Source organism: Takifugu flavidus, chromosome 17 (genome assembly GCF_003711565.1).
Source record: "Takifugu flavidus isolate HTHZ2018 chromosome 17, ASM371156v2, whole genome shotgun sequence".
NCBI lineage: Eukaryota > Metazoa > Chordata > Actinopteri > Tetraodontiformes > Tetraodontidae > Takifugu > Takifugu flavidus.
In genome coordinates, this window is record NC_079536.1 from 11,565,337 (window position 1) to 11,590,690 (window position 25,354).

A 25,354-nucleotide genomic window follows, 5' to 3' on the forward strand; every position below is an offset into this window, starting at 1 on the left:
AGACCGGATCTATGATCACCTGTCACCAGATTCTTGCACTTGCTTCCCTGTTGACGCTCCAGGAACATTTGGTAAAAAGCAAATGGAACCTGGTCTTTAGAAACAGGCTGAACAGCTGCGAGGTGCAGCTGGAAGGGGCACGCTTCCACTTTTTTTTATTTCTCGGCAAAAGCTTTGAACTGCTGCACCATGATTGCCTGATTTCCATCCAGTCGGAGCAACCTCCAGCCAGTTTTCTGGAAAAGCCCGCTTGCTTGATACAAACAACATTTTGCTGAATACAATTTATGGGGAGAAGGTCCGCTAGGGGAACATTATAAAACACATGAATATGCAGAAACAGAATAAATGGATGCGAGCTTATGAAGATTATGAAGCTTTTGGGGGGTTTGGGAGGGCTTGTCTTCACAAGAATGAGGCTCCTGTAGTAATTAGTGCCCATTATGGAAAGGATCAATGCACAGAAAACATCAGGGTTCATCCGTGTCATCATGAGCCACAGTTTAGATCGAACACTCCGTGAGTCAACGCTCGGATGTCAAGCTCTATGAAAAACCTGCTAATTTTCACTGTCCTCTTGTATCAGGTCACTCAGGTGTCACCTGTCTGATTCCTGATTGTTTCCACCTGTCCCCCAGTGTCCTCAGGCGTATGTCATCAGTGTCTCCCCACGTCCCCTTCTGTTCTGTCCCTTCATGCATTCCAGCTGTCCAGCTTTTCAAAGCTTGTGTCTCATATCTTAGTTCATGAAAGTGAATTGAAAATTGAAAATCATAGTTTACCTCTTCACATTTTGCCGAGCCTCCATTTTAGATTTGGATAATCTTTTCTAGATTCGGTTTCATCCTCTATTTCTAGTAAACTCTACAGTTTTACAACCAGTCCTGGTTAATCGATGAGTTATTTGGGAAGAATCCCTAATGTGGTCATTTAAATGTCATCTCTATGAGAAACACTCATGATAATCCAAAGGAAAACAAACGTCAATGGTCTTACTGATGGAACATTCTGTCTGTCAACATGCCTCCAGATTTATGTCCACAGTTACAGATCTGTGCACGCACGAATGCACCTTTGATTGCATCAGATTCCGGCTGCGCATTTTGCAAATGTCTTGCAAATGCACATTTCCTACAAATATCTGTTTCATACTCCAAAAGCATTTTGTACAATATTCCCCCTCAGAACATCACCCTCATTCCTGCCTCTGGACTGTGGGAGCTTCCCCAGAATCTCGACGGAACTACGACAGATGCCGAGCGGCATAATCAGGCTGCGGCAGCCGAGCTCAGCCTGCCTCTGCTCGCTAACACAATGCAAATGTCTTGTGTAGAACACGACCCCGGCTGCCCCGAAGCATCAACACCAGTGTGTGTCTCGTTTGTCAGCAGGAGAACGGCTGCAGGGAAAACGATTCCTCACTCGCACTCGGCCTTCGCTGCTCTGCTGTGCACATGAGGCATCGTAGGACAGGAAGCAGAGGAGATTAGGAGGTGGGAGAAGGAGCAGGAAGGGCGAGAAGGAAAGCAAGGAAAGAGGGAAGCATGAAGAGGACTGAATGACTTTGCATCTTTTAATGAAACCATCTCACGCAACAGGACAGTCAAGCTGGAGGCCGTTGAGAGCATTTGGGGAAAAGGAGTTTAGGACGTGCTGGAGATAGACAGGCTGTGATTACAAGAATAATTAATTAGTTCCCCACAATAATAAAGTAGCAATATGTGGACATTTTACTATTGATGTTTATTGAGAAAATGAAAGAAACATTATTTCAGAAGAATACAAAGCAGATTTCTTACAGGTAATTCTTAACCAGGGGATTCAGCACACTGGACTCAGCCTACACAGCCATCTGAAAGGCTTCGAGAGTTGCCCCTCGTCCCTATCTTGGCTCCTCAGACCATCTGGCTGTGATGCTGATGCCAGCATACAGGCTCCTGCTGGCCAGAGGAAAACCCACCGCGAGGCAGGTGAAGTTCTGGCACGAGAGGGGGGAAAAAATCCCTGCAGGACTCCTAATGCATGGAGGGACACGTTCAAAGCTGCTGCCATGGTCAGTGAACATGCTGATGTGCACCAGTACATTGCTGCTTCTCCAGCAGGGAAAAACAACAAGCTCGGAACAACACTTTCAAATCCGGAGATGAGGCTGAGCTCAGAACGGCTACAGCCAGCCTCAACCGTGCCAATAGAACAGCAAAGCCTGCACATGCTGGCGGTGCACATGCTAGCAAGTTCAAGGCTTCTTCCTGATCCCAACAACACCAGGAGCACATAATTGGGGATCCAGGCTGTCACATTTCCATCAACTTACATCGTTATGCTGACGACACCCAATTATACTCATTAACAGAGCCAGACCAAACTGATCAGCTCCTGAAACGCCACCTCCACCTCAAAGACAAAGACCTGGATGACCACAAATGTCCTATAGTTGAAAGCAGACTGAAGTACTAGGACCCAAGCACCTGAGGAACATGTTCTCTATTGATGTAGCCTCACTGGGAGACATTAACCGGGCCCCCGGGACCAGGGTGGGGAACCTCGGTGTGGATGCCCATGTTCAGCTCCTTTCAAGCTCTCCCTCTTATGACCGGGCAACATCACTAAAGTCCAGCACCTTCTGTCCCAGAGTGATGTAGCTGGTCCAGAATGCTACTGCTCAGGTGCCGTCAGGAACCAGGAACAGTGAACTAGAGTTATTGCTGATTAATGTTGATGTTCTCTGCATATATGCTCTAAATAATCAACCATTAGGTGCCTGAATGACAAGCATCCTGCTCACTGCCACCTATAATGATGGGCTGGTGAAGGACCACATCATCTCCACACTGGCTCCCAGGCTCGACCCACCTCTTTCTCCTATCAGCCAAACCAAAGGAGCCCCCAACACAAGAGGAAACAACTCTCCAGCTTCATCTCTGTCTCCATCAGATCCTCACAAGGATCTTGTGGAATGGAACAATCTGACCCTGAATGTTGAGAAGACCAAGGGATTGATCATTGCTCCACTCAACTCTCACCAACAACAAAGCTCAGGTCCAAAATCCCTGCAGAGGGTGGCGAGGAGAGCAGAGGAAATCATCCAGATGTTGCCCAGATCCAGGATGTTGCTCACAGCGCGGTCGCAGCAGAGGACTTCACACACCCACATGGTGGACTGTTCTCCCTGCTCCCCACTGGGAGGAGGTTCTGCAGCACCAGAACCAGAACAACTACGTTCCACAACAGTTTCATGCCCCGAGCCATCCCAGCGGCTCCATCTGTTACTGGGCTGCTGTCACATTTCTGTTACATTTTCTGACGCACTATAACTGATGCTAGTCACGACATATTGAATAGCAGTTTTAGGTTGTATAGAGTTTAAAAACGCTTCATTTCTCATCTGTATGCCAATAAAGTGGCTATTCTTCTGTGACGCAGCCATACTCGCTGGTTCTGACCTTCCATCCTATCATTTCAGCTGAAATTGGTCTCTATTGATTCAGAACATCGATGGCGTCCTCTCATCCTGCTGAAGAGCGATAATGGTCTTTCCCCTGCTGCCTTCCATGCAGTCACACAAAAACAGGGGCGGGGTCTCAAAATGTAACAGGTTTTTTTTCTTCCAGGAACTCAGTAAATCTGGTAAATTGTGCGATGATTTGTTTCACAAGAAAAACTCTTTGGGACTGGGACTTCAGGTCTGAGACAGGGAAGCAAACGAGTAACAAGATAACCTGGACAGAAGGGCAAAGGGGCGTGGCTTAAATAGGCTCAAGGGCAGGAAGGTAATGAGACCACTTCAATAAAGGTAAAACAAGGACACACAACCAGAACTCCCGACAATCAAACACACAACACATATATGTGAAGTGTTGCTCTGAAATACTGGCTTTTGTATAACTACAACTGCTTTTTTGTGTGTGAGTGACAGAAAGGAGCAGAAGAGCGCTTACATCCATCACTGGATACTGAAGTTGTTTATCCTTCCTACAGGTCCTGTGGAGGTCATAAATAACTCACTAAAGGTTCCGCTTCCTTCATTTAGAGGATGTGTCTCAGTCTATGAACTTTGCTTGCACTGACATTAGGTCTGACCCTCCATCATCATCATCATCATCATCAAAGACCACCAGGCCAGCAGTACCTGAAGATCTACACAGACGCTCCTGTTTCCTTTAATATTGGCTTCTGTGAATGGGGCTCGTCCGGCTGAAGCAGCTCTTTGGGAAGTCCAGCGCAGCCCGGAAACCCATTAATAAGCTTTCTAAATCTGAGACTTGTGGATCCTGCTGTGAGTCACTTATCCTGAGGAAACCACATCTGCATTAGTGTCAAGTGTGATGGCTCCTAAATCAAGCGGTGAACGTTGTGGCGGTCTCACTCTTCCCCTGATATCCCACAATGAGACTTATAAATGGGAGTCTGAATTCAAAACTCTTCTTCATACACAGCAAGTGAAATCCGACCTTTTTAAATATCACAAGTCTGGAACAACAGAAGGATTCAGGTTTCGGCTTCATCAAATCCCTCATGAGCCATTTTGGGAATGTGTGCTAACAATGGAGGAAATCTGTGAGTCACGGCGCTCCAAATAATGAGGGGAAAAAAGTCTGGGTCCAATCTAAATGTGCGTGTGTGTGTGTGTGTGTGTGGTGTGTGTGTGTGTGTGTGTGAGTGTGTGAGTGTGTGTGTTACTGATATGATCAGAAGTCATACAAGGACTGCTGTGGAGCTGCAGAAGAGGAAACACCTGCTCTCAACACCGAGCCCCCAGGAAGTGTCCCAACCCCCATTAATGGTCTTCAGGGTTTGTTTTTAAACCTTTTAAACCTTAAACCATTTAAAAGAAAGACATACGCATGCATTTATGGTGTGAAAACCAGCGCGCGTCAAGATAAGTGACCTAAATAAAATCACTCCTCCATCACTTAAATCATAGTAAATCCCAATAAACTGTCAGTAACTATTAAAGTAGGAAAGAGAGTTTGGTAGATAATTTGACTGTTGTATAATTGTTTTCCTTTAAATACAGCCTTGAAGTAAACAGGAAGTCTTTTGGCAAAGACTTGCTGCCCTTGTGATCGAATTATTTCTAGCAAGGAGACGCAGAGGTCTGACACAGGCTCTCGGGGCTTCAGACAACTCTCATTTGTATGAATCCTGAGAGGGAATCTATGGCTGCCGTCAGTTGTAATCAGTTTTCATGTGTTCCACAAAGTCCCGTCCGGATGGCATTACCTCCGTCTGATGTGGAGGGACGGACATAAAACAGGTTAATGGACCGGTCATGTGACGCCTTTTATAATGTGACCAGCAGCAGATCAGGTGGATAATCTGTAATCTGACTGCATAAGAAACATAGGAAGAGGTGGCAAGTAGCATCGGTGCCATTTTAAGTTTTTGCACCCATTTTCAACAGTCGGTTTGTAGGTTGTTGTCTGTCGGTGCACAACAGAAACAAATGAGATCACACATGAGATCAGACGTAGCAGAGAATTCCTCGGACGTGGGAGCCAGGGTCTCCTCATTACTGCTGGACGATTCTCCAGGCAGAGCTTTTAATCCCGTCCTTGTGCTCAGTGTGAACCTGATCAGGGCACCGATGTCCAGCCTGCAGGCACCATCGGGCTCGCCGGGGGCAGCCGGATACTGAAGTCTCCTCTGATGATCATGCTCACATGCTAACAGTCAACGGCTGATATGTATTTTTCCATTAGAACTCCATTGTCATTGCGATTCCAAATAAATTGAATATAGAATAATCCAAAAAGCTATTAAGGAGACAGTGAATGTGCCAACCTGAGAATGTCTGCTGGAGTCGATAAGTTTCTATCCGAAAGATAAAATATAATTAATAGTCACTCTTTTCACTGACAGCTTGCGGGAGCTTGTTTTCTTTTCCAGCAAATGGAAAAGAATCTGGGGCAGGTCGGAGTCAGAGAGGGGGAATAGGAGGATGGTGAGATGGATGTCAGGCAAAGAAGAACAGCTGAGCCAAGAGCAAATAGCAGCAAATACAGGTGATGCAGAATGATGACGAAGAATAAAACAGGTCCGGATGACTGGTTCAACAAAGCGTTGCTGCTGCCTGCAGTCATGCAAATGTCTGGAGGAAAAATGAGACAGAATGAGAAAGTGTGAGACTACCACAGAAGGAAAACATCATTAAATCCTGATGAGAGGAATAAGCTACACTTCCTCAGCTTCTTATCAGAGGCGCTTCTTGTCTGTCTATTGATTTATGGGTGTAATTGTTAGCGCTGTGATACAGTACATTTCTCCTTAGGTTAGTAAAATTACATCAGTTTGATTCCACGCTGCAGTGTGGGATGGGCAGGACTTGAATTCAATAAAAATAATCCATGTTGTTTGTCATGAGTAGAAACTGTTGTTGAGTCTGTTCCTTTGCTTTTTAAGGCTCCTGACAGAACAGTTCCTGACCTAGATTATCGCGGTTGGTGAACACTAACACGTCCTCCCTCAGGTAGAACACCTGTAAACCATACCCAGGAAGCTTAGATGAGCCTTTGAAACGGTTGTAGAGGGGTCTCTGTCCAGGTGAGACATACACCGCCCAGAGCCCAGAAGGGAGAGACTCCCTCCGGTTACTGTGCTCAGCTACTCAGTCTTGTCTAGGATAATTCTGGATTGAAACAGCACAGAACTGCGCCGTACAACCTGGACTTCAGACCCACTGTTGTGCCATGACAGTAGTTGGAAGTGCAGTTGTTTATTGTCAGTTGTTTACTGCCATCTACTGTTCAGCGTTGGAATAACACCCATCCATTTTCTACCGTTCTTTCCTTCCAGGGGACGTCCAAGGCCTCGGGTTTAAAAAAAAAAAAAACAATCAAAAAAAAACAAAAATATCCACATTTTCAATAAATAATATTTGACCTGTCTGTATTTGTTCCCTTAAAAATGCATGGCTCAAATTTGACTGATTACACTCCATGTGACAACACTTTATTTTATATTAATTAATTGCTGTAAGATTTTAACTGACAATTTTTGAAAAATCGTGGAGATTATTAAATGAAGCATCAATGATTAAATTGGGGTCTGATATCAAAACGTGTTTCCGCCCGGTTTCGAACCGGGGACCTTTCGCGTGTTAGGCGAACGTGATAACCACTACACTACGGAAACTGGGTACGGGTCGCTCTACAAATATCACGCAATATTACATTACAGCGACCACTATGCTTCCGCTTGCCGGATATGTCGTCCTGAAAACGCGACTCAACCGGATGTTGAAGTGTATTGAATAGAAAGTGGAAGAACCTTAGCAACGATGGTATGGTTGCCTAATCTCAAAGAATTTTCTCCCTGTTGATCTTTTTTATTCACATTGGGTTTTTTTCATCCCGTGTAGTACATATACCTTTGTTTCACACTCGTGAAACCGAATGTTTAGGGGGTTGTAGCCCACTAGATTTAGCGTTGGTTGTGAATTTGATTAGTCACTCAAGCTAATGCTAGTTCATGGTTAGCGAGTATGTTTTCCACATCGAAAACTAAATCGTTTATGTCTGAAAGATGTATATTAATGTCCCTGCTCATTACAGGATAGTCGAGGACTTCGCTCTCAGCTGAAAGACAGTGTGCCGGTGGCGGGTTTGTGTCCTCAGGGAGCCTACGGAGTGCAAGACTCCATCCGAAGCGGGTGAGATACTCCGTCCAAGGCGTTTGCCAGGGTTTTGTGCTTTAAAATGAGCTTTTGAGGGCAAACCGGCAAACATTTTCCAGGGTTAGGTTAAGTGTAACGCATGTAAAGTTATTGTAGATGTTTGACGTTTACAATATCTGCTGTACAATGACGTAAATGATTTAAAGGTGCAGTTTTCCCCTTCCTCAGTTTGCATCCATGAACGATCGAAAAGCACTTTGAAACAAATGTGCAAACTCTTGACCTAAAATTTGATATTTGAATACCTCCACTTTATTCATTGGGTACTTATTTTAGTAAACTGCATTAAATATTGACTTCTTTTGTTGTCCAGTTTTTCAAGCGTGAAGAATGAGCTCATGCCAAGCCATCCGCTGGAGCTGTCGGAAAAAAATGTAAGTGGTATAAATGATTAAACTCCTTCACATTACTGCCAGGAAAAGTATTAAGTCAATAGTTGTTTCAACAGCTGGTGATCACAACACACACCTTTTCATGCATTAGATCTAAAACGGGATTACAGAAAATTATCAAAATGATATTATCTATAGTAAAAGTGTGCTAAATTTTAACATTAGCTACTTTGCAAGTGCAAAAGAAGGTAGCCTTTTTTTAAATGTCAGTTAACAGATTTCACATTTGTGTGCCAACAGCATATTTGTGATAGATCACTATTAACATTTGCCTGATGTTTAGACACTAGTTGCTGACAAATGAGATCTGTGATTTGGTTTGCAGTTTCAACTGAACAGGGATAAAATGAGTTTCTCAACGCTCCGGAACATCCAGGGTCTTCATGCTCCTCTCAAACTGCAGATGGAGTACAGGGCAGCACGACAGGTAACGGGACGTGTGTCTCTCTCTCTCACCCATATGTACAGCCTTCTTAGACCCTTTTACCTGTTTACTGATGTATTGTTTATTCTTGATGTCGCTGCTCCTTCAGATCCAGCGGCTGCCATTTTTACCCAGTTCAAACCTGGCTGTGGATACTCTGCGGGGCAATGACGAGTCCGTCGGCTTTGAAGACATCCTAAATGGTCAGAATCTGACCCCCATGGTTACAGTCACCCAGACACCTGTCTGAATATAGATTCTGACATTTGTTTTGTTCTATCACCTTGCAGATCCAGCTCAGAGTGAAATGATGGGTGATCCACACCTGATGGTGGAGTACAAACTGGGACTGTTGTGAAAGAAAGGCGGATATGCAAAGACACACTGATGCGGGATCGATGCTGTTGAAGTCAGAAGGGGGGGGTGCTCTGATTATTTGTCTTGGATTTAATGTTATTCAGATTGACATTTAGTGCTTGTGTATGATTCCAGCTCGGAAAGCATTTCTAATAAATCTGTAATAAATAATTCTGACTCATTCTTAAACTCACACTATCATTTTTTATTTTTTTTTAAAGTGTAACCATGAAGGTCAGTAGGTGCTCCTTTATTCTCTTCTGCATCCTCCAGAAAACGTTCAGGAAAGATTCGAGGCTGATATGAAGCTGACGATCAAACACTGGGTTTGGATTTTAAGAAGGCAACTATCCAACGCTTGTCAACAGGGCTGTCAAGGACATGTTTTAATGTGTTAAGTCCCCAAAATGAAATAATTCAGCAGCTGGTAACGATTTTTCACCCCTGATATTTCCCTTTCAAATTAAAGTAATCATAAATAATGGGTCAATTTCATGCACATGCCATTGTTAAAAGACATCCAAATTATTCTCATAAAAATGGATTATTATCTAGATTAAGGTTTATAGTGTGGCAGGACGAGGAACGACTCAGACAGAGGAGATGGGTTGGACGTCTTTATTCTGCATCCAACAGACAATACTTAATGGAACAGTGCATCAAATCAAGGGCTAACCACACCCATCACCCCACGCATCACCTGGGTGTGAGATACACCCCTATGTGTGCACCACAACAGCATGGATTGATTTTAAATGAGCTGACGATTCCTGCCAAGACAATAAAGTTAGCAAGGCTATATACAAGTGATTTATTTTGTTCAATGTACAGGATAAAGAAAAAAGATGATACAGCTTAACCCTTTTGTAAAACACACTCACTGATTTGTACATTTAAATTAGTCCGCATGAACAACTAAAGATGATTAATATGAAGAGCAAAAGCTAGTCAAGGCCGGCGGTGAGGGAGGGGAGAGAAGAAACATAGAGGTTCTGTAACTCACTGTAGCAATCAATTGAAATCTCACCGCCATCGGACCAGCCGAGAGCACCAAGGTTGCTTGCTATTATTTATAGAGTCAAGTTGCGAAATGAATATAAAATAGGGTAAAGCTATCACCATTGTTACTCGCTGCGCACATACTTATGTTTATATACATTTTTTATGAAACTAAAAGGAAAATGCAAAAGATTAAACGTTCTTCTTATTTCAGAATGTATCGAATTTAAGAACTAATCAGTTGCATGGCATTCTGGGAATTACGTCACTGGATTTTTACCCAATCACTCAGGCAGAGCAAAGATACTCAAATTTATTCGTACGACACCTTTGATCGCTGGCACTATTGCACAATACTGTGAAAGCTGTCGTTCATATGCACGTAAACGATGATCAGGTTTTATTTGACGGTTCAAATACAATTCTGTAGCGATCTGTCCATCAAAGATGGTGAATAAACGGAGACGTTTAATATCCACGTAAACCAACAATAGAGAAATCATTTTATCGACCATTTTTTAAACAATATTATGATAACACAGTCGAATCAACTTATTTTTTGTTTGAAATTGGCGGTAGTGTGAAACAACCGGCAGGCGGAACCAATTCAACTAAGTTCCTGTTTTACCGGAGTGGAATCACCACGGGACCGTCGCAGCGATCTAATGAGGTTTGAAATGTTTGATAGATAAAATATTTACATAACAATTCCCGAATTTGCTATATTAAATTTAGATTTTGTATAAAGGTGGATAAACATGAAAATACACTACACTTGGATAGCTGGACAAAAAACTTATTAATAAGACAGGTTATTGTCATTTTCAAGCACGTTTATCTTTAACCAATAGGTGGCACTGTTGATCCACACAGTGCTGTTCGATGGGCTCTCTAGTTCCTCCTCCAGTCCATCTCTCAACCACCATGGAAATTTGTCCTGTGTCCAATGGGACTCATCTGATCTATGCATGGCTGCAGAAGAGCTTAGCTCGATGTTGCTTTTGACAACAAATGGCACCCGCTTTGGAGACTCTAGTTTAACAGAATATAAATTAAGTTTGATGTTTTCTACAGTAGCACATTTGTCATAGCTTTGTCCATCAGTAGAGGATGTGGTACTGTTGTGTTTGCTCTCATGTATAAATGACTTCTGAAGCTGCATACATTGAAATATTTAACAAGTAGATTGTAGTTTTTGGCAAGCACACAGGATTTAGTGTTACATAGTTTGGCCTTGCTGGTTTTAGCAAATGCCTCCATTTCCCAAGAGTATTGGCCTGAAACTGCATAACGTATGTTTAAAAAAAATAAAAATGTCTTGATCCAGCTGCTGTAAGATCACAGTGAAGAGAGGTGGTGTGGTGTTGGTGCTGTGGGGTTGAGGTTAGGTTAGTACCTAGCATCCAGGTGCATGTCCCTGGTTAAGATCTGAACCCTACAGTTCTCCTAAAGGCCATTGTCACTGAGGGCTGCAAAGAGAGAACCAGTCAGGTTAGGTTAAATGCCCCCTCTTCCCAGTTTGGCCAGTTATTTTTCAACCTTACAGGTCAATTCACAAGCATCGTATCACGAGCTCAGGTGGGACTATAAGCCAAAGCGCCACCTAGTGGTTATATCCCGTGTTTATCCCATTCCTATAACGCTAACCTTCGACCCAAAGAAAACCCACCTGTATCCACCTCTTTCAGCTGTCACGTGCAGTTTAATCCCCTGCCCTGACTTGGGGGAGTGTGCACGTGTCAACACACACCGTGAGGGTGCCGCTCGTCAGGCAGGAGGCCGACTACCCCGCTGAAGTGCTCCTTTTCCTCCAGCTGTGGCAATTGCTCCACAAATCACAATGACTGCTGAAGGATGTGGGCCTGACTGACTGGGAGCTGGTTGCCATGGCCACACATGAATTTCAACTTCCTGTGAATGAGATGCGTTTTAATTCAAGTTGTTGACAGACTGTAACTGCAGTAGACTTGATCTACACACGCATACCGTATATATATATATTGTATTTATATTAATCTCATATAGCAGTGCAGAATAACCTCATCTGGCTCCTGATGTGGTCTTTTTCATCATACAGTACAACTGTTTTTACTTTCACACACTCGCATCCAGATGCTCCTCATGGACTTCAGCCTGCACTCAGCCTGTGTGGTCTTTAAATAGCTGTTGATTGGAGCTGTTGCACTGGAATAGCCATGTTCCTATGGAGCACCGGTGGGTGGTAGATGTTATTCTCCTCACTGGTTCCATCAGTCTGTATATTGACAGCCTGCTCCTCAGCAGCACCCACTGACAGGAAATCCACAGGCTTTCTTTCCTGCTTTCAGGGCACCCCGGTTATAGAACAACCGTTTGAGTTTGGGCTATTTTAAAAGTCTAAAATCAAACTGGACAAACAGAAAACGGACGCGGAGCAGATGTCCAGTGAGAATCTTGTCGTGTCTGATGACATCGGGGGAAGTCTTGCCTGCTTTTGACTGGCTGATCATTGGCAGGCTGTAAATTCTACCTCCTGCTCTGGCTTCATCTTGATGGGCATCTCTCATCAGTCATACCGTCTGAACCTGCACCCCGCACCTCCCAACACCATGTAAAGGGTAGCGCCCCCCCCCCCCGCTCCTTGCTCAAATGCCAAAGCCCCGTGCAGTCTGACCCCCATGCTGTCCCATCTGCCACTGAACACGGGGTAGAACGTGATGCCATAGTTGCCTCACACTCGCCGGCTGGGGCTTTGCTTCTTTCATATGTTGCTATTTAACCTAAATCTTGTTAGATTTCAGCTAGTTGCTTCGGTATTTCACAAACAAGCAAAGAAGTCGAGGCCACGTTAAGAACTTCAACTCCTGATTGTTATTTCCTTTGTGTTTTTGTTTTCAATCCTTAATTTTATCGTGTCCTTTAAGATCTGTGCACCATACATCTGTATTATCCCACAGGCTTCAGCCCAGACCGGGGTGTCTGATAAAAATCCTTTTTTTGCAACGTTTGCCACAGATGAGCTGGCGTGGTGCTATTCTGAATGACCCGTGCAGCCGGGAAATGTAAAAAGCAGCAAATAACTCAAAGAACAACCATCTATGTGAAACTGTGAGAGCCACTAAAGATTCATGAGCTGTTTACCATAAAATGAGGGGATGGATTCACGCTCCTGAAGGTAAAATTGTAAATCCATTCAACCCACATGTCTGGCCAGTATTAGTGCACATTTCCCTCACTGCAGGGCTACGGCAGCAAATAATTCAGCACCACGACCATTTTCCTGCAGTCGGCTGTGACTCCTGTTGCCTTTTAGAACAGTTTTGTCTGGGTACAAACCTTCCATAGAAATCAGAGATTAATGACGCAGCGTGCTTCTGTTCCCGAATGTGATCTTCTTAATGAGATGGAAGAGAGAAGTGCTTTGCTGATAGCCTCATGTGCTGATCCATCTTTATCAAGCGCGACATCAGAAGCCATGTAGGCATCTTCCACAGCTACTGCCAATAAACCCAATCAGTGTGCGCTGCAGTTTCCCCCGTCTGAGAGCACGAACACAGCTAGTGGCAGAGGGGAGAGCGGCCGGTATGAAACCAGTCTTTAAACCGCGCGAGCTGACATCCTCGGCTTCCTCTAAGGCACAAAACCTGTTTGAGGAACCTCTGAAACCCAAAGTTCAACCTTTCAGCTTGAATCCATGCGGGTTTGGGTCCGTTTGGGGGTGTTGCCAATTAAAGGGCATTTCTGCAGTTACTGGAAGAAGCGCTGCTTGAGGGTGTTCGGTCTTCTCAGCTCATCTCAGAACCTTCACGGGTCCAGCTGAAGGTTCAAATATTAGCGTCCCACTATGTTTCACCACGTTTGCAGCCCGACAATCCTGATCTCTGAGTGGCGGCAAAGTCGATGGAGAATCTTTGTAAAGTGGACTCGAGCTGCCATTTTTAGACCGCAGCAGGCAACGTGTAGCTGGTCCTCCATGCTGGGCTCCCCTCTGCTGCCCGGCCTTCAGCCACAGCGAGGATCTGCTTCCCAGGCGGAACCTTTATCACAGCTGGAGTACACAGGCCTGTATGCCCCAGCAGGCTGTCCCATTTAGAAAATACCATGGTTCACTCTTTATTTCCAACAATGACGGCAAAACTTTTATCTTACAGCTCAGCTGATGGAGAACACACAAAATAATAAACGTGTTAAAACTTGTATATTCAAGTCAACGCACAGCCCTTTACATCTTTAAGCCTGTAGCTTCGTTTGCCTTATCTGTGCAGGTACAGGCGGTCCTGCTGTAACCCTGAAGACCACCGGATCTGAAATCAATGTCTGCTCCCTCAGCACAGCGCTTCCATTAGGTAATTAGGTTTTACGCAGGAAACTGGAGGTCGGTTGCATCTACACAAAAGGAGTCTTCAGCCCTACGAACAGGTCTGATGGCAGAGTTCCGTCTTACTTTAGCTTCACTCTTTCATGCACCGAGTGTTTCCGAGCCAGAACTTCCTGAGTGGGCTCTACGTCTTCATTGGATTTATTGGCAACCTTATTGACCAGCTACTTTCACACGTCTCGCACATTAAATCCCATCTGACCTGAACTCAAACGCAAGCAAGGCCTCTACTTTGTTGCCATGGTGACAGCTGCCTCCGTTTCAGGAGACCGGCACAGTCATGCCCCCCAACACCACCCTGTTGATTCATATATGTCACATATGTGAATGGTCACAGTGGGTTACTGAGGACAATCTAATGCAATTCCATGATACTTGTCATAAATGAAATTGCCTTTGCTTCTATTTTGACAGCTTTATCCTCGCGGATCACAGGCTACTTCCTGTGTTGTGACCCCAGGGAGCGCCGTGGCTTCACTAAAACTCTGCCGCCTACTCGGAAATATGAGAACAGGAACTTTCTGGACCCAGACTTTTCAGGGAACTGCGTATTTGACAGCCGTTATTCTGCAGCTGCAGCTTGGCTCCGCTCGTCAGACGGCTCTTTAAGCCCTTTTCTACAGGCAATAGTCCACGTGCTGATATTGATGGCTGATTTCCCAGCGTCTCCCTGCTCTGTTGGAAATTAATGAACTTCCTGTGACTTGTTAATTGTGTTTCACACAGCGCAAATGCTCAGCTTGGGTTTAATGATTTGTCACTCCTGCTGAATCAATTTCTACATCCAGCTCTCGTTCCTCTTGTCCTCTCGGCTCCTTACAGGTACAGTTTCTGTCTTTGTCTCCCTTCGGCGAGCTGTGGGTGGTGCTATTCTTACCCAATAATTTCCTTGAAATCTCTCCAGGCCCCCACTAACCCAATTTAACACAGGCCCACACGGCGAAGAGCCGAACTGGGCCATATTCAGTGACTCCGTCTGTGAGAAAAGTAGTCCCACTTGTTCTTTAGTTATTTAGAGAAGAGTCACATGATGCAGCGCTCGTCAAACGCAACTGCAGCCCCTTCAGGTGACGGTGGTGAGGGAAACAAACTGCCGTTAACAGGAAGAAACCTTGAGCCAAGACCACCTTCTGCTGAAGCTCATCTGGAAAAAGGAGGAGTATAAAGGCAACTCGAGGAGCCGCTGGCATCAGGGTTGGATGCGAAGGTGGCGTGTTTTGGAGGCCGACTCCATCTGAAGACTCTATAATTATCTCTAACAGCTGAACCGACTGTGATCCGCTACCTGCGTCATCAGAGACAGATGTCCCCGGGTTTCTGGGAGGGACTAAAACCTGGTCCAGCTTAGTGCTGTGTTCTGTACTTCTATACCGTTTTATCCAATATATGTCGTTCATATCTCGTGTTTGTTTTAAAACCCTTTAAAAACTGTACAACAAAAACAGTGGCAGACATCATCCTAATGTATATCGACGCCATTTCTGACATATTTCAGCAGAAACACTAGTGTTGTGTTGCATTAGGTGTCTTTTCCTTTGCTGTCAGACGAGACATTTTAAAGCTCTCGGTCTTGATCTGGGGACTCATGCGGCACCTCCAGCATGTAAGCTGGAGGGGTGAGGAAAAGGGTGAGGTGTGCGCGCTGCGAGGGGGGAGAAAACCACCTTTGCATGTTTGTGATTCACGTCTGCCTTTGCCATGAGCTTGGCATGAAGGTGTGAAGTCATCAAAGACGTCAGTAACAACATTTCCAGTCACGTCAGTGAACAGTACATTAGTTATCACCCTCAAAATGACGCTGTGTTCCTCTTCCATCTTCACAGGCAGAAGGTTCAACCTAAGAGTCACTGTAAAGGACTGAATGGGTGAATGGGTGAGTTCTGCCTGCATTCATTCATTCATTCATTCATTCTTCGTACATGTTCTATGGAGCGTCTGAGGCTTTTCTTTGAGGGGTTGATATCATCTGATGATAACCACCAGCTCTGGCTGAAATTTAAGAGTAAACATCCTCCTTCCGCTGAGGCAGCCTTATATCTCCTCAGGAAGGCTGATCCAGAGTCCAGGGGCCCTTTGAGATCCGTCCAAACGGATTAAAAGTTTGGTGTCATTAAAGTAGGTTGCACCACAGCATGTTTAAAATATCTGTTTTAAGGAGTAGAATGACTGAGAAAGCTCGTAGGGATCAATTCCGCAGGCGTTTGCCAAGGTTTCAGCAAACAGATAAAGGAATTATTGCTAAAACTGTGAAATGGAAAAGTTTGCTGTTTAATGGATGTATGGGACTTCTGTAAGCGTCCCACTTCATCAGCAACATTATTTTGTCCTTCGCGAGGGTCGGCCCAGCGGCTGTAGATGTACAGCATCTTCGAACGGGTGATATCAGCACCAAAACCATGTTTGGAGTCCGTTATGCAGAGTTTGATTGCTTAAATAAAAGATTTAGACGCACTGACCTTCTGCCCAACGCAGCTTCTCTCTGTTGCCGTGGAGCTTTCTCGCTCCTTCACGTCACTGGCATTGAAGAAATGTCCTTCTCCAGTTCAAATCAAATATGCACATACTGCCCCCTAGTGGATGGTAACGATTTCCGATTTCTCAAGATTAGACACAGCGATCGTTTACATAAGCAGGCGCATCATGTGCCCCAGTTTTTTCCTACAAAGCTCCGTTTGTGCTCTAATTCACAGAAACGCTCACCCGAAGCTGTGAAACACCACCTGCAAACCACCTTCTGTTGCCTGCACTTCAAATGGTGAAGACGGAGGCGCCTCGGGAGGCCGACCCGCTCCTGCAGACAAAAGCATTTTATCTCCGATCCGTCACCGTAGGTCTTCCATCAGCACCGACTCACACCATGTCCAGCGTTTCTCCACAGTGATGTTCTGGGAGCGTCTGTCTGCTGTCACGATGTTTAACCTTCAGCGTAAATACGGGAGAGGTCCTGGAATCAGCAGCTAATGTTTGCATCCTTTCAGGTGCAGGACTGATATTTACGCTTCTTTTGGTGGACCAGAAGGTGCTGCAGATGTGAGGACGCGTCTGTGTTACTGACCGTAAAATAAACCGGTTTAGCTATGCTGCTAAACAATTTTCATCAGTTTTCATAGAAGATTCATAAGCAGGAGCTGCTTCCATCTGTGGTCCTGCGGTGATTCACAAGCAAACCTCAAATATAGAGAAGTAGACTGAAAGGAGACAAAGAGGGTTTGGAACAGTTTGTGGGCGTGCATATGTTAGTGTTTTTCTGCATGTGGGCGCAGCGGGCATGGGGAAAGTTTGTGAGGATGACATCATGTTGACAGGCTGACAGCAAGCACATAAAGCAAATCAGCCCAGAACTCAATTAGAAAACACATCACTTGTCTCTGTGCTGTCAATCTCTCCTTCAAAGAGAAGAATCAAAGTCTATTTTAAGCTCTTATCTTTCCTTTGACCGCTTTCCTCTGTTGAGGGTACAAATCTTCTCAGACTTTAACCCGGTGAACCTACTGAAGGTTTATCACACAGGACCTTATCCACACATACAGACCATAATAGACAGGGCACCACCCAGACTGGATATTCAGAGGGTCAGAAAGAAGACTTTTATAATGAGGATGTCTCTTGTCTTACAGTAGCAGCTGCAGGCTGTTGATTGACCCTGAGATCTCGGGGTTGGTCCCGCCAGGACAAATTTTCCCCATTTCCAGATCAGCATTTTCATCCCCAAATCCAGTGAAACAGATTTCCGCACTTCACCGTGGAACATCCTCTCCAGACCTTCATCCTTCTGTTGCCTTCCTCTATATCTCTCCATTTCAGCATTTCTCCTCCCTCCTGCCCTCCCACCATCTTGCCCAATCTGCTGTGATGGTTGCCTTCCCAAAGCTCTCCTCAGGCTTCCAAGTGGGTCGGCCGTGTGTGTGTGTGTGTGTGTGTGTGTGTTCCTTTGACTAGGACGGCGTGATTATGGAGGTGTGAGATGCTGGATGTGCTGCAAACACTCATTCGCTCGGTGGAATAGAGAAAGGATGTTGTTCCAGCCCAGATAACCTGCTGCTCGTCGTGTTTATGTAACCCAATCGGTGCCATCCAAGTACTTAAAGTGTTAAAAGTCTGCGCCTGTGAAAGGGTGTCAGAGAGGAGAACGAGGGTTTTATCGTGTCCCTCAGGCTCTGTGGTGAGTTCAGGCGTAGGTTTGTCCTGATGGCTCCATGTGAAGATCCCAGCGTCCACGATCAGCCCGCTCAGAGATCAACAGTCAACCCCGCAGCGTTTGTGTTAATCTTCCCCAGACGTCTGCGCCAGATTTAAGTCCTTCACTCCTCAAAATATCATCCCCAGCAGCTCTGAGGACACGGGGAGACTGTAGAGATCAACACGCTTCAGCTCCTGCAGGGACCCAGCCTGGGCCTGACTACCTTCCTGCTTCAGCAGAGGAACGCTGCCGTCTTCTGAAGCTCTGCTAATATGTGTGTCATCTGTGATATGCACAGCCGTCTGTCTGTCCTCATGCCCCAGTGTTGATGAGAGGTGTTACCGGGTTTGCTCGTCCAAAATCCCACGCACCAGGACCACTATAACGCACCGATCCAATGTTCTCCCGGAGCATAATGATTTAGTCTGCAGGAATCTGGCTTCATTTCCTCATTTCTTGGAATGAAGCAACCGGCAGGAACCGGTTTCCTGCACAAATATTGAGCAGAAGGTTATGGATCCAGACCCGGTTCTGATGGATCACAAGCACGACGTGGCGCTGCGGTCTAAAGTCAGCTGATTCAGAGGTGGTCATGGGTCGGTGCCAAGGGGTCTCCAATCAACCCCATTTGCACGTTATTGGACTGCGGGAGGGGGTGAGTTCCAGTTCCAGTAGATTCCCATTTAGACATGTGGGATTTGACCATTACCAGATAGCAGAGAGCAGCGTCAGCCGCTGATGGTAAGACGAGCACGGAATTTAATTATGAGAGCATTTGAGGGTAGCGACCAACTGCTGCCTGTATCAATACTCCGTGTTTTCCTGACTGAGTGGCTCTAATGAGAGGCTTCACTTACAGATTATAGTTTCATTACATTCACCTCAGATGGGTTTAGCTCGCGAGCGCACAGGAAGCTCAGCTTTACCCAGACCGGTCACACGTGAAGACAAAACCAGATTCTGCAGGAGACCGACCGTCGGTCACCGCGGTTTAACCCACTTCCACGCTGTAACTAGTCTCCTTTGAATCTGCTCTGCTCATGCCTACACATACAGACCATAGAACACGTGTCAATCACTCGCAAGTGCGGCTGCTTAGAGGGACGCATCGGTCTTTATCAAGTTCTCCCCACATTCATCTGTCCGGCTGCTGCGAGCTGATAACAAATAAGAACAATAACAATAAACACATCATACAAATGAGAGATTGCCTTCGCCAACACGCCGCACTCCCCTTCATCATTTTAAAGGCGCAGCCCAGCCGGGCGGAAGCAGATCCTCTGGAGCAATAACGACCATAAACAGCAGCGAGATGTGCCGCCGCTGATAAACACAGCAGGCAAAGCAGCTTCCAGTGGCCCCGCGGGATTTATTAAAGAAAAAGAGAAAAAGAAACCGTTTGTTGGGAGAGCTGTTGGATTTCCAACTAAGTGGAATAAAAAGTCTCATAAAATAAGCATATCAGCAAAATAGAACAAAGGAGCAACAAGAGCTAGGCTAATTGCTGTGTGTGTGTGTGTGTGTGTGTGTGTGTGGGGGGGGGGTGGTATAGTGTGTTGTGAAAGTTTCTGATTCCACAGAAAGGTGAACTCTGCCTGTTAATCTCGTATTCATTATAACGGTATTATTCTAATTGGCCCTGTGGTTGTTTACGTGCTCTCCAGATAAGCGCCGCTCATAGCCGCTAATCTAATCAATATTAATTACAGTTGAATTAAGACTTCAGAATGCAGCTGATCCTTTATCTGCGCGTGCGTGTGTGTTTCTCCTTTCAGACCAGGCAGCCACATCATCCTCAGACCAACTCGTCACGAAGCTCAGGCCAGATTTTAAATTCCAAATCCTGCAGAGCAAATGGAAGTCCTCTTCTGAACCGCCACGTTGTAGCTTAATGTTCAGTTGAGCCGACCTTTTTGTGCCAGTGAGTCACGCTGATGCCGCCTCAGCTCCTGTTGTGGTGACTCAGCAATCAGCACTGATGGCTGCAAACATCCCATCCCGTCCACACTGGCGGGGGCGGCAGCTCCCTCCTGGAAGCAGGTGGACGTCATCACCGTGGACGCGGAGGAGCTGTTTTTCCCAGCTGTGAGCTCAGACGTCACATCTGGAAAAGGCAATTATGGCTCCAAAGTCAAATTCTAATCAAGTTGATTGTTTTAAGATGCCCTGTAGACTAAATTCAGATTTATAGAGGACGTGTCATGAACCAGCTCATGGATCAGACAAAGTAGGGAGAACACACAGGATGGATTTTAGAACAAAGGGAATTTATTGATGGATAATACAAAACAACAAACCAAAACAGAACACCCAAGAAGACCTGGAGGGAGCCAAGCAAGAGAGTGACCGCCCAGACTGTGGAGCATTTATAGCCCTCACAGCTGATCAGTCCAGGTGAGCTGGATCGCCACTTAGCAGCACCTGGCCCACCCACTGCCTGCAGAAGGGAGGAGACAACAGAGAGGCAGGCAGAGAAGACACAGCCAGGGTCGTCACAGATGTGAGGCCAGATTATCTCATGATGGAGCGCACTCACAGGGTCCAAACGTACACACGTAACGATGGCGTGGTCGTGTTCAGTAGGTCAACATGGCAAACACGCTTCAACCGATATTTAATTTAAAGACAATCCTAAAATAGCTGCAACTGGGGCAACGACAGGCTGGCAAAGTTGAAGAATGCTTAGAGAAAACACCTTTTTGGAGCATTCTGAAGGTAAATAAATGAACTGGAACCAGCAGAGTGGCCTGATTTAGTGTGAGTACAGCTAGTAAAAGTCTTTTCTTCAATAAAATGATATATGAAATCAACACATCATGAGAAAAATATTGTTAGAAAATGATTTGGTCTGAAAACACATTTGCCAGCGTGAAGGTTGTTCATGTGTACTTCACGTGTGTGTGTGTGTGTGTGTGTGCGTGTGTGTGTGTGTGTACACTTTAGCCACCAGAGCTGAGGAGGCGAGCGACAGGCGGCGTAGCTCCGGCGTCACCGTGGTTAACGGGATCCTTGTGGTATTTGGAGGAGTGTGATGTTCTGAAAGGTCAGTGTTGCAGCGCAGCGTTAATACACGGCAGACAGGCGACCTCCACCTCTCCGTCTCCCTCTCTCTCTCTCTCTCTCTCTCTCTCTCCGTCTCCCTCTCTCTGTCTCCCTCTCACAGCCCGTCTGCAGTTGGGAAATTCTCTTTCCCCTGATGTCACCATTTCCGTTGGTGAAAACGTCTCCTCTCACTTTTGTCTGGAACACAAAGATCTCCTCCTACATCCTTCTATTCTTTACTGTGACTGTCAGACATCATTGTTTCACAATCCATCTGTTGTTGTTTTGTTTGTCTTACTCATTTATGTCTTTCGTCACTTGTTTGTCTTTACATTTATGCTAATTTCCCTTCCTGTTATGTGCTAATGCTAAGCCAAAAATATCGACCCAATGAACAGGATAAAACAAGCCGCCAACATTGATGACATTCATGTCCTGATGATTTGCTGACCTACATTTCTGTTCGTAGATATTTTTCTCATCCTGTTTATCGAGTTTTACGTGTTCCGTGCGTTTGATAAACAGGGCACCACCACATGGGTGTGAGCTAGCGTGACTCACTTGACATTTAATATTTCTCAGCAGCACATGTATCGAGCCTAATGGCCCCCGTGGATGTGCTATCATGTTACTGTGAGCAGGTCTTCTATGGATCAGAGCTGTGCTGATGTCATCCTCTGACTTCTCATTAGACGAAGACACCTCTGGAGGTCAGAACCTGATACCGGAACGCTGTGGCAGGCATGACATCATCATGTGTGATGATGGGAGAGGAGAGGAAACCATGACCGAGTGGGGTGACAGAGGCCGGTCATGTGATCATGTTGGCCTATAGCAGCACAGCTAAGATGTTAACCTAATGATTGGACGACCCCCTAAGTATGATAGTTTGTCTGTCTATGATAGTAACTGGAACCACAGAATTAGTAACAATAAGCTTTTTCAAAGAGGACGGTTTTAAGTAGCTCTTTGGTCCGGTAGAAGCTCACTGAGGCTCAAAGGTGTTCACATAACCAAATATTAGGACCTGCAGCATAATTTAATCCAAACCAACACAGTAAAAGTCCCCTGCTGACAACAGCGAGGCCTGAAAACAAGATAAAAAGGTGTTGATGCCCTTTTGGCATCAAGAGAGGAGTCAAAGTGTGAAGAGCGAAGCTCTCAAATGAGCAACAGAGGTGTGCACTTAAAATCCTGCTTGTTTTTTAAAGAGTGCGTAAACATCTGCTGAGGACCGGCAGAAAGGACTCTCAGGAATGATAACAACACTTAAAGCCACTTAGCAACGATAAAAAGTTATTCCATGTCTGCAAAGCAGGTTTTATTGAACACATTTAAAGTAAGAAGAGACACATTCCTGATTTTTGATTTCTACTCAATCTTCTTTATTTCTCCATCGTTATCATGTTGTTATTGTGTGAAGTATTGACTCGCAGGACAGAAATGGGCTGTAAAACACCGATGAGAATCATATCTGGAGCAGAATGACTTCAACCGTGATCACGTTTTTCCTTCATTTCCTTGGCTGATCCCCACAATGATGCGCCGTTGTGGCTGCTGGGAGGATAATTCGCTTGAACTGTTGAACAAAAACATTCCCGTTCCTGAATATGACATGTGGCTGGGACTCCGCTCCGTTTTCCTAACTATAAAAACACCATTTTTGCTTCCCGGGGATGCTTTTTTTTTTGCTTCTTCTTGTTTGATCCCACTTAAAATCCGTGGACGGCTCTGGCCTGGGTGGTTAGGGGGCTCTGTGACTTGGTGTGGAGCCTCCGGTCTGTCTGGGTCGGGCTGGTCTTTGTGGCGGTACCACCTGTGGTCATGGACCATGACCTCGCCCCCGGCCTGGTGGGCCCCCAAAGGTGGCATCTTCTTCTCCTCAGGTCTCGGTGCCCAGCCATGTCTCAGCTTGTTTGTGTGTGTTTGAGTGTGTGTATACATGTGTGTGTGTGTATCTGTGTGTGTGTCCTTTTTCTTGATTCTCTTGTTTCTCTTTCTTGTTTTGATCCTTTGTGAGGCACTTTGTGCTACCCAGTGTATGAAAAGTGCCATATAAATAAAGATTGAATTGAATTGAATTAAAATCCTCTTTCTTACATGATGAGTTACGTCTCCGCTCCACAACTCAGACGATCTCAACTCTGCGTCGCCCAACGGTGTCGTGTGATGGGTTCGGATGTCCACAAGTTCAGCTGTTTAAGGAGCTCCTGCAAAGTCAAAGGGTGATTTACCGGATTAATTCTCATTTTGGTTGTGAAACCGTGCGTCGTGGCTTCTAAATGGGCCCGCAGATCCAGCTTTTAAGCCTCAGTCATGCTACATACACGTCTAGCCTGTGGGATCTGTTAGTCGTGTGGTTTTCTGCATGGATTAATTAACTGAAAGCTCCGTGAGTCATCTTTGTTTCTGATTTTGGTCTCTATTAATAAAACTGGCCTGACTTGAGTTTCATGTGGATCCAAACTCTTAGACGGACCGCAAGCGTGACTCATCTGAAATGATGCGTTTCAGATCAGGACCGGTCAGAGTTTGTCCTCCCCCACTGCACCTCGGAGCGAAGACGCTGCTGGTTCCATTACAGAAACTGTGGGTTGATATTTGTTTTTGTTTTAGCTCTCAGACTTTCTCCGCATTAGCATAAACCAGTTTCATAACATCGCTGGAGAAAATGTAGGAGTGCGGCGAAGAGCTCTGCATCGGGGGGCGCCGGGTCGCGTTTGACTGGAAGAAAACTAGTGGAAATCAAGCGTGAGCATGTTTGGATGCAAAATGTTTGCTTTCAGAGAACTTAGCAGCAGAGGTGAAAGGAGGGAAGGATTCTTTGCTAATTCAGCGTTCTGCTGGTGCACGTTTGAGATGAGGATAAGAATCATTTTCACTTCCGTTCAGGATATCAAAGGTAAACAAACAAAAGAATAGGTGAGTGCATGGAGAGCGCTGCCTCAGATTTTAGTGCTAACAGCTTTAATTAAATCACCCGCAGGCGTTTCCGTGGGTGAGCTCTTTCTGCCGTCTCATGGCTGCGTGGCCGAGCTTGACGCGGCTGATCTTCGTAATGCACCCTCCTCTGCAGGGGTCATAAATTAGTCTGAAACAGAGAGCGGGCGGCCGCTGCCAACCTCATCTGCAGAATGAGTGAAGCGAAGCAGAAAGAGGGAGGCTGTGCTGCAGAAGTCTGCAGCACCGGCTCGTCCTCGCTCAGCCTCGACTGCATCTAGCGGCAGATAATAGTGACTGATGGGCGCTGTTTTAGAAACCAGGCTTAATTAGAATGGCTGCGAGTGCTGAAGTGTATTAGCTTTCTATTATTGTGGCGGGTGAATGATAAGGAGCTCGTTTAGTCTCTGAGAAATTTCTCTGCTTTGTGCTGCCAAAACGAGATAGGACATGAAACATGTTGCTTTTTTAAAAATAATTTCCAAATAAATTTTTTTCCCCCCAACCTTCTGAACCATTAAACACATTTCAGACAAAATACTAATTCAATTCCCGCTGGCAGAAATGATCCTCATCTCTCTATTGTGCTCTGAAATGATGTCTGTGTCCTGGTGATTTGAATAAAAGTGTGCATTTATTTAGAACAATATCAAATCAAAACCACCGGCCCTTTCTTTTGCTGCACTTGCGGATGCCTCCTTTTCCCAATTTTGTGTTGAAGACACATCCCACATTCACCAAAATTCACCACACTTCCCAACATGTGACTTTACTCAGCTAATTCCAGCTAAATGTCACCAAACACAGATGCAGCAGAGATCTTCTTCTCGCTTCAACACCTTCGGTTATTATTTAATAGCTGCCGAATTTAATCAGCGGAGATGGAGGAAGTGGGCCGGATTTAATCAGCCACTTCCTGCGGCTCTTCCTGGCTCATTACAGCAGCAACAGGTGAGGCTGATTAACCCCGCACAAACCGCACCTTCGG

The 25,354-nt window shown here is 45.5% G+C and overlaps 1 protein-coding gene, 2 long non-coding RNA genes and 1 other non-coding gene across 6 annotated transcripts; 3 read left to right on the forward strand and 1 right to left on the reverse strand.

Annotated features, from left to right (window-relative positions):
• Window positions 1-7,061: 7,061 nt before the first annotated feature.
• Window positions 7,062-7,134, reverse strand: trnav-aac (transfer RNA valine (anticodon AAC)). The gene has a single exon. It is a non-coding gene; the product is annotated as a tRNA-Val (tRNA).
• Window positions 7,135-7,139: 5 nt separating this feature from the next.
• pomp (proteasome maturation protein) lies at window positions 7,140-9,019 on the forward strand. The gene is made up of 6 exons (XM_057012294.1): window positions 7,140-7,282; window positions 7,554-7,651; window positions 7,989-8,049; window positions 8,393-8,494; window positions 8,601-8,694; window positions 8,782-9,019. The coding sequence occupies exons 1-6, from the start codon at window positions 7,280-7,282 to the stop codon at window positions 8,847-8,849; spliced, it is 426 nt and encodes a 141-aa protein (XP_056868274.1). The 5' UTR covers window positions 7,140-7,279; the 3' UTR covers window positions 8,850-9,019.
• Window positions 9,020-10,216: 1,197 nt separating this feature from the next.
• Window positions 10,217-17,562, forward strand: LOC130513552 (uncharacterized). Of its 3 annotated transcripts, XR_008946751.1 has the most exons (6): window positions 10,217-10,517; window positions 12,842-13,001; window positions 14,092-14,172; window positions 16,028-16,319; window positions 16,895-17,031; window positions 17,183-17,562. It is a non-coding gene; the product is annotated as an uncharacterized LOC130513552 (long non-coding RNA). The 3 variants fall into 3 exon arrangements; XR_008946752.1 differs by having other exon boundaries at window positions 16,028-16,077; window positions 16,895-17,562; XR_008946753.1 differs by lacking the exon at window positions 12,842-13,001 and having other exon boundaries at window positions 16,028-16,077; window positions 16,895-17,562.
• Window positions 17,563-21,198: 3,636 nt separating this feature from the next.
• Window positions 21,199-23,513, forward strand: LOC130513558 (uncharacterized). Its single transcript, XR_008946758.1, has 2 exons — window positions 21,199-21,427; window positions 22,119-23,513. It is a non-coding gene; the product is annotated as an uncharacterized LOC130513558 (long non-coding RNA).
• The last annotated feature ends 1,841 nt before the right edge of the window (window positions 23,514-25,354 follow it).

What these genes read in the sequence shown, in the direction of transcription:
- pomp (XM_057012294.1), top strand. An exon ending in CAAGACTCCATCCGAAGCGG is followed by an intron (nt 7,652 to 7,988) that starts GTGAGATACTCC and finishes TTTGTTGTCCAG; the next exon opens with TTTTTCAAGCGTGAAGAATG. An exon ending in AGTACAGGGCAGCACGACAG is followed by an intron (nt 8,495 to 8,600) that starts GTAACGGGACGT and finishes CTGCTCCTTCAG; the next exon opens with ATCCAGCGGCTGCCATTTTT.